The sequence below is a fragment of the Manis javanica genome, chromosome 15, assembly GCF_040802235.1.
Source record: "Manis javanica isolate MJ-LG chromosome 15, MJ_LKY, whole genome shotgun sequence".
Lineage (NCBI taxonomy): Eukaryota > Metazoa > Chordata > Mammalia > Pholidota > Manidae > Manis > Manis javanica.
Window position 1 is genome coordinate 16,204,033 of NC_133170.1, and position 14,013 is coordinate 16,218,045.

At 35.4% G+C, this 14,013-nt stretch overlaps 1 protein-coding gene across 8 annotated transcripts in view; it reads right to left on the minus strand.

Annotated features, from left to right (window-relative positions):
* Nucleotides 1-14,013, minus strand: part of PIK3C2G (phosphatidylinositol-4-phosphate 3-kinase catalytic subunit type 2 gamma) — a 319,871-nt gene that overhangs the window by 204,202 nt on the left and 101,656 nt on the right. For all 8 annotated transcript variants that reach the window (XR_012125937.1, XM_073223871.1, XM_073223866.1 and 5 more), the window contains 3 exons: nt 12,747-12,878; nt 6,412-6,526; nt 2,550-2,680 (listed from right to left, as the gene is read on the minus strand). Coding sequence is in view for 7 of the 8 variants with exons in the window: in XM_073223871.1 (XP_073079972.1) it covers nt 2,550-2,680; nt 6,412-6,526; nt 12,747-12,878 (378 nt within the window). In the remaining variant the exon portion in view is untranslated. The remainder of the gene's footprint in view (nt 1-2,549; nt 2,681-6,411; nt 6,527-12,746; nt 12,879-14,013) is intronic.

Genomic DNA, 14,013 nt, shown 5'->3' on the forward strand with positions numbered 1-14,013 from the left:
AAAACACAAACCTCTAGAGGGAGTTACTGTGCTTATTATTTGTTAGTTTTGACATTTTTGTTTGAATTTATTTAAAATTTCAAAGCATGGTAATTTTTTCATATTTTAAAATCACTCATTACAAATATGACACACTTGTTAAATAAAAAGTTTTATATTTTTAAGTAGTAGAAAAAGATGATTCATATACTTAAGATGTGAATATCAATGGATAATCAAGACACGTGTTATAACCCTGAGAATATTTCACCATTTTCAATCCTTAAGGTAAGTTTTATACCAAACTCTATGTAAAGGAGCTTTGTACATTATAACACTTGGTGTATACAAATTATCAGCACAGTGTACAATACTAAACTATAGCGATAAACAACATAGATATGTTCCTCTTTGCTATCCTATTTTCTTACAAATTAATGAGAAGGAGAAAAGAAAAACACATTAATGAACAAGATGATAATATATTGTGTTAAGTGTGGTAACACTACGGGTAATAATAACCCAGAGGGTAGAGAGAGAAAAACTTCATTAGACAGGGTTGTCAAAGAAGGCCTCCTTGAGAAAATCACAGTTAAGTGAAGACCTATAGGATGAGATGACTCAGTGATGTGAAGAACTGAGGAAGGAGCATTCCAAGTAGAGGGAACCCTAAATAAAAAAGGCTTTTGAGGTAGGAGAGGAACTAGCATATGCGAAGTATGTGAAGGAGACTGATATCACTGGTTTGAAGTGAATGAGGGAAAGAGAGAAACACGTTGAAATTAGAGAAGACAGCAGTAACAAGATTAGCCAAAACAAAACTCTTGATCACAATCAACACCTCAGTTTACAATGGCCCAAACTTATTCCTCCACCAGAAAATGATTAAACATTTTCCCAGTTAATCAATTAAAAACCTTGGATTCTCCATTGATTTAATTTGGTTTCTCAATTGGCTTCTCCCCGAATTGCTATTAATCATGTGTAGTCACGTCTCCTCAACTTCCAAAATATGTCTCCCAAATCTAGATGTATCTACAAGTGTCCACTGCCATCACCCTAGTTTTAGTCACCATGACCTCTTGCCTAAAATGTTATATCAACCTCCCTGTATTGCTTGCTTTCATTCACTTCCTCTCCAACCCATTCTTTAAGTTGTAGTCCAAGGGATCACTCAAAAAAAATTATTCAGATCACACAATTCCCTGTTAAAAATTTTAAATGATTTCTCATTTTTGGAACAAAATGCTTAATTGTTATTATCTTATGGTAGATACATAGAGTTATTTAGAGACATGCTTTTGGCATCAATATAAACAGCAGTGCCTCAGATATTGCCTGTAGTAAGTACAAGTGTCACTAATTATCTTAGAGTTCTTCTTGGAATTTGTTTTTTCCAGAGAATTTTTGTTTGACAAAATTGAAAGCTCTTTGGTCACTAACAACCTCTGCTTTTTTTACTGGGATGTATGAACCATTTACATTTAATGTTATCATTGATATGATTGGGTTAAGTCTATCATCTTTTTTTTAAATTTAAGTATCATTGATACACAATTTGTATTGGCTTCTGTTATACAACACAGTAGTTCAACAGTTACCCACATTATTAAATCCTCACCCAATCTAGTGCAGTTAGTACCTGTCAAGATAAGATGTTACAAAATCATTGGTTATATTCTCCATGCTGTACTAACATCTCTGTGACTAACTTATATTTTGATTGAGAATATTTGTGCCTCCCTACCCATTACCCCACTCCATCCCCAATAGTAATCACCAGTCACTTCTCATTGTCTGTGAGTTTATTGCTATTTTAGACATTTTGTTTTGTTTTGTTTTTAGATTCCACAAATAAATGAAATTATACAGTATTTGTCTTTCTCCTCCTGGCTTATTCCACTTAGGACAATACCCTCTAGGTTCATTCATGTTGTTCCAAATGGAAGGGTTTCTTCTTTATGGCTGAGTAATATTCTATCATGTATATGTACCACATCTTCTTTACCCATTCATCTATTGATGGAAACTTAGGTTGCTTCCACATCTTGGCTATTGTAAATAATGAGGCAATAAACATAAGGGTCTCTACATCTTTTCTAATCAGGAATTTTGTTTTCTCTGGGTAAATTCCTAGAAGTGAAATTACTGGGTTGTATGGTATTTCTGTACTATTTAAATCTGCCATGATAATTAAGTTTTGATTTTTCCTATTTACTAAAACAACTTTCCACCTCCTTGAAGGATAGTCAAGCAATGGTTTATCACTATTAAAAGCTGATATATATATATATATATCTAATCTGTTTCTGCTTTATTGTTTTGAACAGAAATATTTCTAAATATTTTTGCTTTTCCTTTGACTAAGGTTAAAGTTGCAAATGCCATAGGAAAAAAAATCTTTAAAAAATTACATTACTAATTTGGCTCTTAAACATTAATTTATCATCCTACAGGTGTGAATTTAGGAAATGAAGGTCAGGTCCACTCTTTAAAGATGTGAGTGCCAGTATGACAGATGGTATCATTAACAGCAGGCAAAATTCACTTACAAGGCCTGGGACACTTACAATAAAGGCGAATGCTTCTGTGAAAGTCTGGCAATATGTTTTAAACACTCTTTTGGTGGTTCTTCAAGATTACTTCTATTCTCTTCAGAATCAAGTTTCATAAACTCCCACTCAATAGCTGGAAAATCAATCTGCAATAAAGAAATGATTTGCCGTGAATTGAATGCCTCAAAAATGCATTATTAATTTAAATATCTTAGTTTTTGTAGAAACTAAAGGAAAATTCCTGTACTTTCTGTGCTCTTTATTATTTACAAATAATTTTTAAAAGAATTATTATGTTTTGGACTTTTTTACTTAAATACATATAATATTTATTAAATAATCAATTATTTTGAGAGGAAAGTGAGCTCAGTTTGGGATATGTTGTCTTTGAAGTTACCTACAGAATATCCATCTGGAATTTTCAGCAAGTATGTGGCTATATTTGTTTTGACACTTGTGACGTGATGGACTCTGAACTAGAGATACAGACTCAGAAATAAACTTGCACAGATAGTGTGAATAAAATCTTAGAAATGAATGAGACCCAGCAATTTCACTGCTAGGTATATTTATCCAAGATAAATGAAGACATATGTCCACACACAAACTTGTACATGAATGTTCATCCCAGTGCTGTGTTTAATAACTATAATTTTGAAAACAATGTAATGCATACCAATTAGTGAATGGATAAAGTGTGGTATAGCCATACAATTTAATATTATTTAACAATAAAAAAGGAATGATTACTGATATTAGCTACAATGTGGATTATTTGAAACACTATGCTAAGTGAAAGAAGCCAGTCACAAAAGACCACATATTATGTGATTCAATTTATATGAAATGTGCAGAAAAGGTGAATCTATAGAGACAGAAGGATTAATTGTTGCTTAGTTGAAGAAGTGGAGAGAAAAGGAGGTGATGGCCAAAGGTTATGGAATTTCTTTTTGAAGTGATGAAAATGCCTAAAAATTGACAATGGTGATAGTTGTACATATCTGTGAAAATTCTAAAAGTACAACAGAAAACACTGAATAGCACACTTTGTATGGGAAGGTTGTACTGTATGTGCATTTTGTTATTCCACGCAAGAGATGTTATTATCTGAAAGAGAAAATGCTGCCCCCAGAAAGAGGGAGCAGCCTGTATGTGCATTTTACGTGAATAAAGCTTTTTAAGAAATTCTCCCAGGGAGAACGTATATACTGAGAACAGCAATGGGAAGCAGATGGAATCCTTGAGAACTGTTAACAGTGGACTAGGAGAAGAAGGCGAGCCTGGGAAGGAGACAAGGAAAGGATAACCAGGGGAGAAGAATTTTTTGTAACAGGGAAGAGATAGTGCTGACAACTGAAAAGAAAGGGCTAGTATGAAGAGAACTGGAAACCACCAGTGCATTTGGCAGCTAAGAATTAGTGGGTTACCTGAAAACAGCTAAGTGTGGTGAGGACAAATGAGCCAGAATATATTGAACTTAGACATGAGTGGGGAGGTGAGCAAGTAAATAAATATAGAATATATTAAGAGCAACATTAACTAAAACACCCTTGCTTTTAGTTCTTAAACTGTGACAGAGCCATTCTACTAGATTGTATACGGGGAGAAACAGGAAGCGGAATGAGATCCAGGCTAAAGTGGAATCATGCTATAATCTGCCTCCATTTCTGAACTCGGGTCTACTTTGCTCTATCCACTGCTTCTGGTTAGCACACCAGCCATGGAACCTGAAAAAATGACTTGAAGGAATCAGGTTCTGGGCTGTTTCATATCCCTTATCATACTGGGGTGGCTACCAGTTTAATTGCCCATCTAACAGAGACAATCAGAAAAGTACAGACCTGAAAGAAGTCATGTAGACATAGCATAATCCTTTCAGAGGTGAAAATAGAAGGTTAGGTGGCTTGTCCAAAGTCATAACATTTTCTGTTAAAGAGCTAAGACTGGAACCTAGATTTCCTGTCAGCCTTGATGTCTTTTCCTGAGACCCACCCTGGTTCCTTAACACAAACACTGGTTGCAGAATTTGCTTTTAATTTCCTCACTATAATCTTTAGGTTGAAATATTCTGCTTTAAATTTAACTGTGTATAATTAGAGCATACTGATTACTAAGTATTTCAACTTTAATACCTTAATGACTCCTATTTTATCTTGTACATTCAGTCATCAGTTAAAGTGTTCTAAAAAGTTTCCTTTAACTCCTTACCATTTGAAATTATCTTGTAAAAATCGGATGACTTAACTTTTTTATATACTGTTGAATGATTTACATGCTCTCTACCTTTTTTTGTAAGATATAGTTGATAATAGATAGGCTAATTTAAACAAAAAACAAAACAAAACTTGGTAATAGCTCCAGATGTCTGCTTGGAAATCTATGCTATTAATGAATACTTGAAACTTTTCTTCATATTCCACTTGCCAGGATCTGTGTTCTAAAGGATCTGTTCCCCTCATCTGAGAAAAAAATCATCTGATAGTCTTCCTTACTTCTCCCACCCCAACATCTGCCAGTAAAGACCCCTGTAATAAAGAATGTATATCCACACAGCTCTGGCAATGATCAGACTTGGAAGATTTTTGTTCAGCTGAGGTGGTTTGGATCTGGCAAGAAATAGTCTGATAAAAAAATGCATTTATCTTCTTAAAAAAAACTAGTTATACTGTCACAGCAGAACATCTGCTAATCAGTAAGGCATCAGATGTTGAGTGTCTATAATGCTGTGCCAAGATCCAGCCTAAACAACCATTCTTTTCTTATCATGTCTATGGATTAGATTTGGATCTTTGGCTACTATCTAGTGGGGACTTTCTCCTTCCTTCAGAATGGAAGCCACATATTATTACATATTATTACTATTATTTTTCTCTTCCAATTTCAACATCTTGTTGTTCATCTTGCTAAACATTATCCTTCACATCCTTATCCCAAGAGACCCCAGAGACTCCACTAGCGTCCTCTAGAGCAGCGATCTTCACCTGAAAGCAATTTCATCCCTAGAGGACATATGACAGTATCTGGAGGCATTTTTGGTTGTCAGTACTGGGGAGATGTTACTGGCATCCAGTGGGTAGAAGCCAAGATGCTTATAAACAATGCAAAGACAGCCCCCACAACAAGAAATTATCTGATCCAAAAACATCAGTAGTGCTAAGGTTAAGAAATGTTGTTCTAGAGAGTGCTACCCAGAGAGCAGTTCTGTTTTTCCTGTAAGAGATGGAAAGTCTTATTCCTTCATTACCATGTATGGGAGTGGCCACGCTTTAGGTATCTGGCCAATATGATCACTAATAATCATGAACACATGAGGAACTCTCAGCAAAAGTACCAAAGCCTTAAATCATTAATCACCTTTCATTCATAATCACAAATTAGAGAAAGTAGAGAAGCTTTAAGAAAAATGAAAATATGAAAGACAGATTTTGGTTTACAGTTTCTTCCCCACTACTGAGCTAACTGCTAGTCATTTAGGAGTGTACAATATAAGAAATTTTAAGAAAGCATGACAAAATGCAGAGTCTGATGTTGAGTAAGATAGTAACTTAATAATATATAACAATGACTGCTTTTAGACAATGGAGAGAAAAATGAATGCACATAATGAGTTTACTAATGGCAAAACTACATCCCTTCCCTTCATGATCATGTTTGATGAGGAATGGCTTGAAATTGTTATTACATAAACTGGGAAAAAGTGTTTTGAGAGTACTGAATGCAAAATAAAGGCAGTGGAGATTTTATAAATTCCAGCAGGCTAGAGAGAGAGGACTATTAAAATGTATGATTCTGGCAGAAAATTGTTTCAATAATTGACAACAAGCTACTTGTTAACCAAGATTTACCATGCACTTTAATCTCATAGTCTAGCACTTACCTGCAGGGTCGCTGGGGATGGCTGACTTACATCCCACACTCCTGGAGCTATCATTTCTATGGGGGGTTCACTCTGTAAGGTCATACTGAATAGCATAGACCCAAGAATGGCTTTGCTGCAAAAGACAACATATATAGACAGACAGGAGTCACTTCGAGCTATTATTATCTATAAATGTCTTCTTTTGGAATTTAAACATAATCAGCGATTTTAGTGGCTCATTCAGCATCTAGAAGAGAGACACAATATTCCACAATCCTAGACACTAATTAATAGTACATTTTTAATACATCACATGCATAGTTATGTTCATAGATACCTACATTTATCTTCCACAGAGAAAATTGTTTACACAGTGATTTCTAACAGGTAGCATTTATTCTTAACTTCTGACAATTCTCATTAAACCATGGGACTAAGAATCTCAGATTTATATTCCTGGAGCATGACTGCCTGAAGTCAATAATGATGTTAACTCTTCAGAACGATTTTTTGTTCCACAGAGTGACCAAATTACCCAGGTATCTATAAAAGGCCCTAAACTTACAGAAAGAAAAGATTTAAATTAGCATATGATCTGCAGAATCAAAATAGTTGTGGGGATTCACAGAGGAAATGCTTCTTTATGCATAAATAGAAAGATTATTCACATTTTGAATGTTTAAAAATATATTGTAAATTACCATAGTAAAAGAGAATGCATATGGGAAAGATTTTAAATAGGAATAATAGCTTCAATAACATCCAAATCTACAGGTCCTTATAGGAATTAAAAAAAGATGTTATACCTGGCTGTGAATATGAACTGGATTATTGCTAAACTGTTCCAATGATCACTGAGGACAGTTTTGATTTTAATATGCCAAATTAAAAATACAGAACTGAAAGTCAACACAATTCAATTTTACAAAGAATTTTAAGGCATGAGGAGAATCTTCTGGAGAACAACATAGAATTCCATCTTGCCATTTAACAGAGACTATGTAAAATATGAAGAAAAAATCCAACAAAAACATCCTATTTAAACTTTACTTTTCTGAAGCCTGCCCTCTTTGTTTTCCATATATAAAGATATTATTAGAAAGTATCCTCCCAGAGAAGTACAATTTGTAAACATTATATTATTGGGTCGATATGTTTATATGACCCAAAGATATTCTTCTAGCTAGATGAATTTTGAATCTTCTTTACCCCTTTGCTCTATTCTTACTTCATCTGCAGAAACTTGCTTTTTGTTATAACAATTCTGGAGGCTGGGGTCAGTATTAGCCAACTAAAAATCACCTTAGTAGCGTAAAAATTAGAAAATTATTAATGTGATTTTCCCTTTGCCTTTCAGTGTATATGACCTTCCCCAAAATGGTTTAAAGCTTCCATCTGCTTGTGAAAAGTTTTGGATTAATTTCAGGCAGAATGCAAGAGGAAAAATGAGCATTTCTAACACCAAACTTGGAGGGCTCAGGTGTTAATGTTCCCCACTGCACTTACAGAAAATATCCCTGTCCATGGTAAAACATTAACAGGAGTGTGGAATGAGGATGGAGCATACTGGCTGGAGAATGTGGCAAAAGACAAGGCCACCACTTTCTTGTAATTTGGGATGGTGGGAAGCAGAAGATGGAGTCAGGGGAAACAGAATGAGTATGGCAGATATAGGTGTCCCAATTTCCCCCCTTTCTGCCTTTGAAAGGCAGATGTAAGGGAGTGTTATATAAATGAACATAGCAAAATGCTAGCGGCAGAAGGGGCTCTTTTAGAACTCAAGGAAGGAAATCACTCCTTTGGCAACAACTTGTGGGTATGACCACAAACCTGGGGCCACATGAAAAACAGGCAGCAGGAACTCCTGAGATTAGCTTTACTGGGCTTTCTTTGGTTTTTGTACAGAAGAGATTAGAAGCAGCTGAAGATATCTGAGTGAGGGGTTTTCCCCAAAAGGGGGTTACATGGTAGAGATAAGGGGCACCTGTGATAAGAGCATCTGATTGAACCATCCAAGCTGAGATCAACTGGGAGTCACAGAGAAACCTCAAATGGGTCTATGGTGCCTACATATGAGGATGAAGATGATTGGTGGAATTAAGATGTGAAAAGGATGCATCTAGGAGAGTTGGTGGTCTCAGAAAGATGAAAACAGAAGCTTTTAATACCTGTGCCAGTGGGACCACCAGCATTTTTTATAACACTATCATGAAAAGGTTTATCAAGTCAGTTAGAATTAAGCAAAAAACAAAAACATGAAAAAGGCAGGATATACAGGCAAGTCTCATACAGTGGAAAGAACACCAGAGTGTATATCAGGACATCTGTACCTATTTTAATTACTTAGTTTTAATTAGCATAACATCTTTGAGTTTCTTGGATAAAATCAGCAGTTTTCAGAAGAGTGTTATTATTTGTTTTCATATGGCTTGGTAGTTGATGGTGGACTTCAGAAAGGTGGTGAGTTGATGACAAATGGGTTGAACTCCAGGATTTCAAATCACCCCAACACCCACACTCAACATTTGAATGAAATGTCATTAGAAAAAGGACCACACTGCTAAATATATCATTTCAAAATATTTTTTCTGGACTTAAGGATCTTTTCAATGTCAATATTGTATAAATTCTTATGCCTAGAAAAACTGAGCCAAAATCTGTGCCAGCAGAACAGATGGGCTGGTTTACTCTCTCTGAGTCCCTGTTTCCTCAAGCAATAAAATAGGGGCTTTAAATAAAATAATTATTGTCATTGTCAGCTATAGGATTATATACATCCATGGCTTGCCATTCTGGAAACAAGAATACACAAGGCTTCAGAACTGGGTAGCCAACACATCCAGAGGATCTGATGTAATAAAACTCTTTGGGACTCAGCTTCTTAATAAGTCTAACAGGTTTCATGCCCAAGAACAGAGCACAGGGAGCCCCTTGTGTGGTGGTGAGGTTTTCACGGTGCATTCACAGCAGGGCATGGCAGCTAAGGAGGAAGAGGGGGACAGCTTAAGATAGTAACACATGTGGGGAGAAGTCAGACCTTCATTCTGGTTCTTGTTCTATTTATTGATACGTAGCCCAATGACCTACAGCGACTTTCCTTTAACCTTCCTTTATCACAGAGATCGTCATCTGTAAATGAGGCACTTGGACTTGTTGAGCTCTTAGTCTCTGTTGGACAGGAAGGGACAACAAAGAATTCCCATACACAACATTTTAAAATGACTTGGTTTTGAGGATATATTTGAAATGATAAGATACAGTGGAGTCAGGATTGGCTACTTAAGTAACTGACTAAGGAATCAAATTGTTTTGAGGCTAAGATTTATTTGGGGCTTCCTTTGAAATTCTGCAAAAGGTTGTAATTTTCCTGGGTTTTAATGCACCTCAGGAGCTTTGACAATACTGATACCTGGGTCCTGCTGCTCAATAATGAAATCAGAATCTTTGGGGGCACTTGGAAGTTAGTTATTTTAAAATCTCCTCAGGAGATTCTATTCTTCAATCAGGGTTGAGAATCTCTGCACTGAAGGAGTTTACTACAATTTAGAAATGCTAAGTATTTGTTTTGCACTTAAGTAGGAAATGTAGCTCATAGGAATTGCTGAAGTGAGAATAACACTGTCTTACTGCAGTGTGGAGCCTCTGTGACTACAGATGTAGTGGAGGAGGCCCTGTTTGCAAAAACAGAGGATTATAAAACTTCTGTGGGCAAAATTTTACCTTTGGACTTGCAACATATTTTTTATAAGCCTGAAGATGAGTTTGTGTGCTTGAAAAATGTCAAAGTTTATTTTTATTTGTAGTCATTCTTGATGCAGCCATAGCTAATATATCTGAGTTTAATCACCATTGGTTCTTCTGAAACTCACATCTGGAGACCACAAAGAGATAGTGTAGGGAAATGGAAGTTCCATGACCAGGATCCTCAGCTGATACCCACTGTGTCTGTGCGATGAGGTAATCCTTAGCTTACCGTGCAGGCATATGCTTGCATACCTGTTGGCTATAAGCCAATACTGCCAGTATTGCTACAAAAGAGTTCCACCTGGTGCTAGAGGCAGAGGGAAGCAGGAGAGAAGAGATCCTAGAGAGGAGAGAAAGAGAACAGGATGGAGGAGAGCCTGAGGCAGAAGCTGAGTGGGGTCAGATATGGAGGCAGATGGGAGTCTAGCGCTCAACCTACTGCAGTGAGAATAAAGCTTGGTAAGCATCCTTTTACCCAGTGTTCTGTTGTCATTCAGTCTCACCAAATCCACAGTGAACTTGCCCGCAGCTCAGTTGCCGGGAGCTGGTAAGCCCCTCCAGCCCATAGCTACAGAGAGCCTTCAATTCTACATATTTTGAGGTTATGTGTATGATGGATAAAATAGACATAAGTGCTCATTACAACTCCACATGGCTAGGTATGGGCCATTCAAACTGTAATAAATGACAAATTCATACCAGAAATTTAGGGACAGGGGTCATTCTGTGAAGGGAAATGAAATTAAGTGGCCTATTTGCTGTAACCTGGAAATATCTGCATCATATTAATTGGGTTAGAATTTCTGTAACTCAGAGCAATGAGATCCATCACATCTCCCCAATTGCCCACATGATGGATTTCTGATGTCTTAAAAAGATCTTGATTTCTTTAAATTGTTTACCAGGAGAGAAGCAGTTTTTTGGATTTTCATGAGAAACAGTCATTTTGGAAATATATTTACAATATGTTTATTGAAGTGCTCTTATTGAAGTAAGTTGTGTTTTCTGATATGATGTCTCATCCACAATTTTGACATTTTTCCTTAGGAAAACACCACCTAGTATTAGTACCCAGATGGCATTACTTAAAGATGCCCACTGTCTATGATCAGTCACATATAAAATGTCTATCAATGCAGGGACAGTGATATATGACAAAACAACATGGACACAGTATTTTTATTATCATAACCATCTAGAATAAAGTCTTGTAGTTTGAAAGACAAAAACATTCCAACCTTCTTAGATATTTTTTGCTTATTGCTTGTTATATGCAAAGGGAATACAATGGATTGCATTTTTTTCAGCGAATAGCTAGAAATATTATTCTAAAAACCATGCTCTATCTTACAAATACTGTAGTTGAAATTTTAAAGAAACTCACTCATGAAAAGGAAGGGCACTTGCATAGCTGCTCCTAGTGAGAAAGTAATGGAAGTCCTTAGTTCACAAATCAGATTTTGAAATATCTGCTAACAGCAGTCGGTATTCCTTTTAGACTAAACTCTTTCGTAAAGTTTATTTCATTTAAGTCTCCTAAAGGGATTGATTTTCTTTCCAATTCAATTTAGTAAACAAACCTCTACTGATTGCCTATTTATAAGAGTACTGTGTCAGATGATAAATATTACAAAGGTAAATACATTCCTTGTCCTCAAGAAACACATACATGGAAACGGGTAATAACATGAAAATAAATAATAGAGCAACACACAAACACCACACATACACACCCTTTAGGTCAGAATTAATCCAACAAAGATGATTTTAAAGATTTACCATGATTCCTTTGATATTATGTATATTGACTAAATGTGAGAACTAAAAACTCATGAGGAATTTTCTTAACATTTTTATCTTACCAAATCTTTTCAAAACAACAGGGGTAGAAACATTCTTTATAACAATATTAACATAACAATATAGATTCTAATTTTTCAAAGATCTTGTATTTTACAATGTGATTCTAAAGCAAGTCTTACCATATTAAAAATAACTATGCTGACTTATTTGAAATTTTTTTACTTTTATAGCATAGAAAATCATGTAGTTAATTGTATCAAATATTCTAAGTATCAATAGTTCCAAATCTTTATGGATAAATCAACAGTTTATTTTGCAATCACCATTAGTTCTGATTGAATATATGAACTTCTTGGCTTGTTTTCCTGGAAAATATCATCTTAAAGTTACTAAGTATTTCTTTTCGGCAATAAGAAGTCAGTAAACCACTTATATAATTTTATTTCAGCCAGAATTCCATGACTTACATTGTCTCTAAATGACAGTATTGACCTCAATCATTTTGAATTACTACTTCCAGAGTAGTTGGCTGGTCAGAGAAGGAAAAACAGTTGAAATTAGTCATGTCAATACTTTTCCATTTTAAATGACCCAGTTGACAAGTTGAGCATGAGGACTGTTTCTAAAGCCATTTCTACATTTTTGCTTTTCAGCCCTACTTTCAATAGTCATGATTTACATTAAGGTAACTCACTTTCAGAATAAAAGGTCTTCTTTTCTCATTATGCCACATACTGCAAAATATTTAGTTCTAAGGAGCTTTTTATTGAAATGGGACCTTTATTAATCACAAATGATATACTTACTCTTTTGGAAACAATGGAAGACAAGTCCAGGCTAATAAATCTGCATTACTGGTTGCACAAATAATCCCAAATAGTTTTATAGTGAGCATGGATTCCCTTGGCAGTGACTTTATTTCAAGTGGAAAAGTGATCCTTGAAATAAAAGAAAGAAGGAGATTGATTATCTACCAAATTATAATAATATTTTAATAAATATTTCCCTGTAATATAATGGTATGTGATAAACTATTTGAACTGAGACATCTTCTTGAACTTTTATGATTAATCTTTTAAAAATGGAAATATATTGATAATAGGGAGAATGTAGTAACCAGTTTTGCTCATGTGAAATCTGAGCATAAGATTGTATATTAATGATATCTTAATAAACAACAACAAAAAAGGAAATACAGCAGAAGTACCTAGAGTAATGAGATTGACTAGCCAATCAATGGGGACCATTGTAATTGTAATTTTGACATATATGCTTATTTTTAAAAATAACAATAACATGAGCATTTTCTCTTCATAAACACAAAAAAAGAATGACTAACATTGCCTAGGGAATGGAAGAGGCAGGAAAGAACTTAAAATAGGTCTAAAAGAGGAAATTGGCTATAATCAGATGGAAATTTGGAAAAGAATACTCCATGGAGAGAAAAGTACACGGTCAAGGGCATTTATATATGACAAGATTATGTATAGCCGAAAAACTGTCAGGGGATCACAGTGGTTAGAACAAGGGATATAATCAAGTCGGTTGGGGAAATTAGGGGGGCTGCAATTACAAAGATAGGTAGTTGCCAGAATGCTTAAGAACTCTGTAAGCCAGGCAAATAAATTTGAGCTTTTTCTTAATGGCAAAAGAAAATATTTGAAGGAAAAAGCTAAAAGTATAGAGTTCTTAACAGTTTATTTATTTATTTATATTTATTTTTATTAAGGTATGATTGATATACACTCTTACGAAGGTTTCACAAGAAAACAATGTGGTTATTAAATTCACCTTTATTATCGAGTCCCCCCTATATCCCATTGCAGTCACTGTCCATCAGTGTAGTAAGATGCCACTGAGTCCCTATTTGTCCTCTGTGAGCTACACTGTCTTCCTCGTGACCCCACACACACCATGTGCAGCAATCATGATACCCCACAATCCCCTTCTCCCTCCCTCCCCACCTGTCCTCCCCGTACCCCCCCCTCTTTGGTAACCACAGTCCCTTCTTGGAATCTGTGTGTCTGCTGCTATTTTGTTCCTTCAGTTTTGTTTCATTGTTATACTCCACAA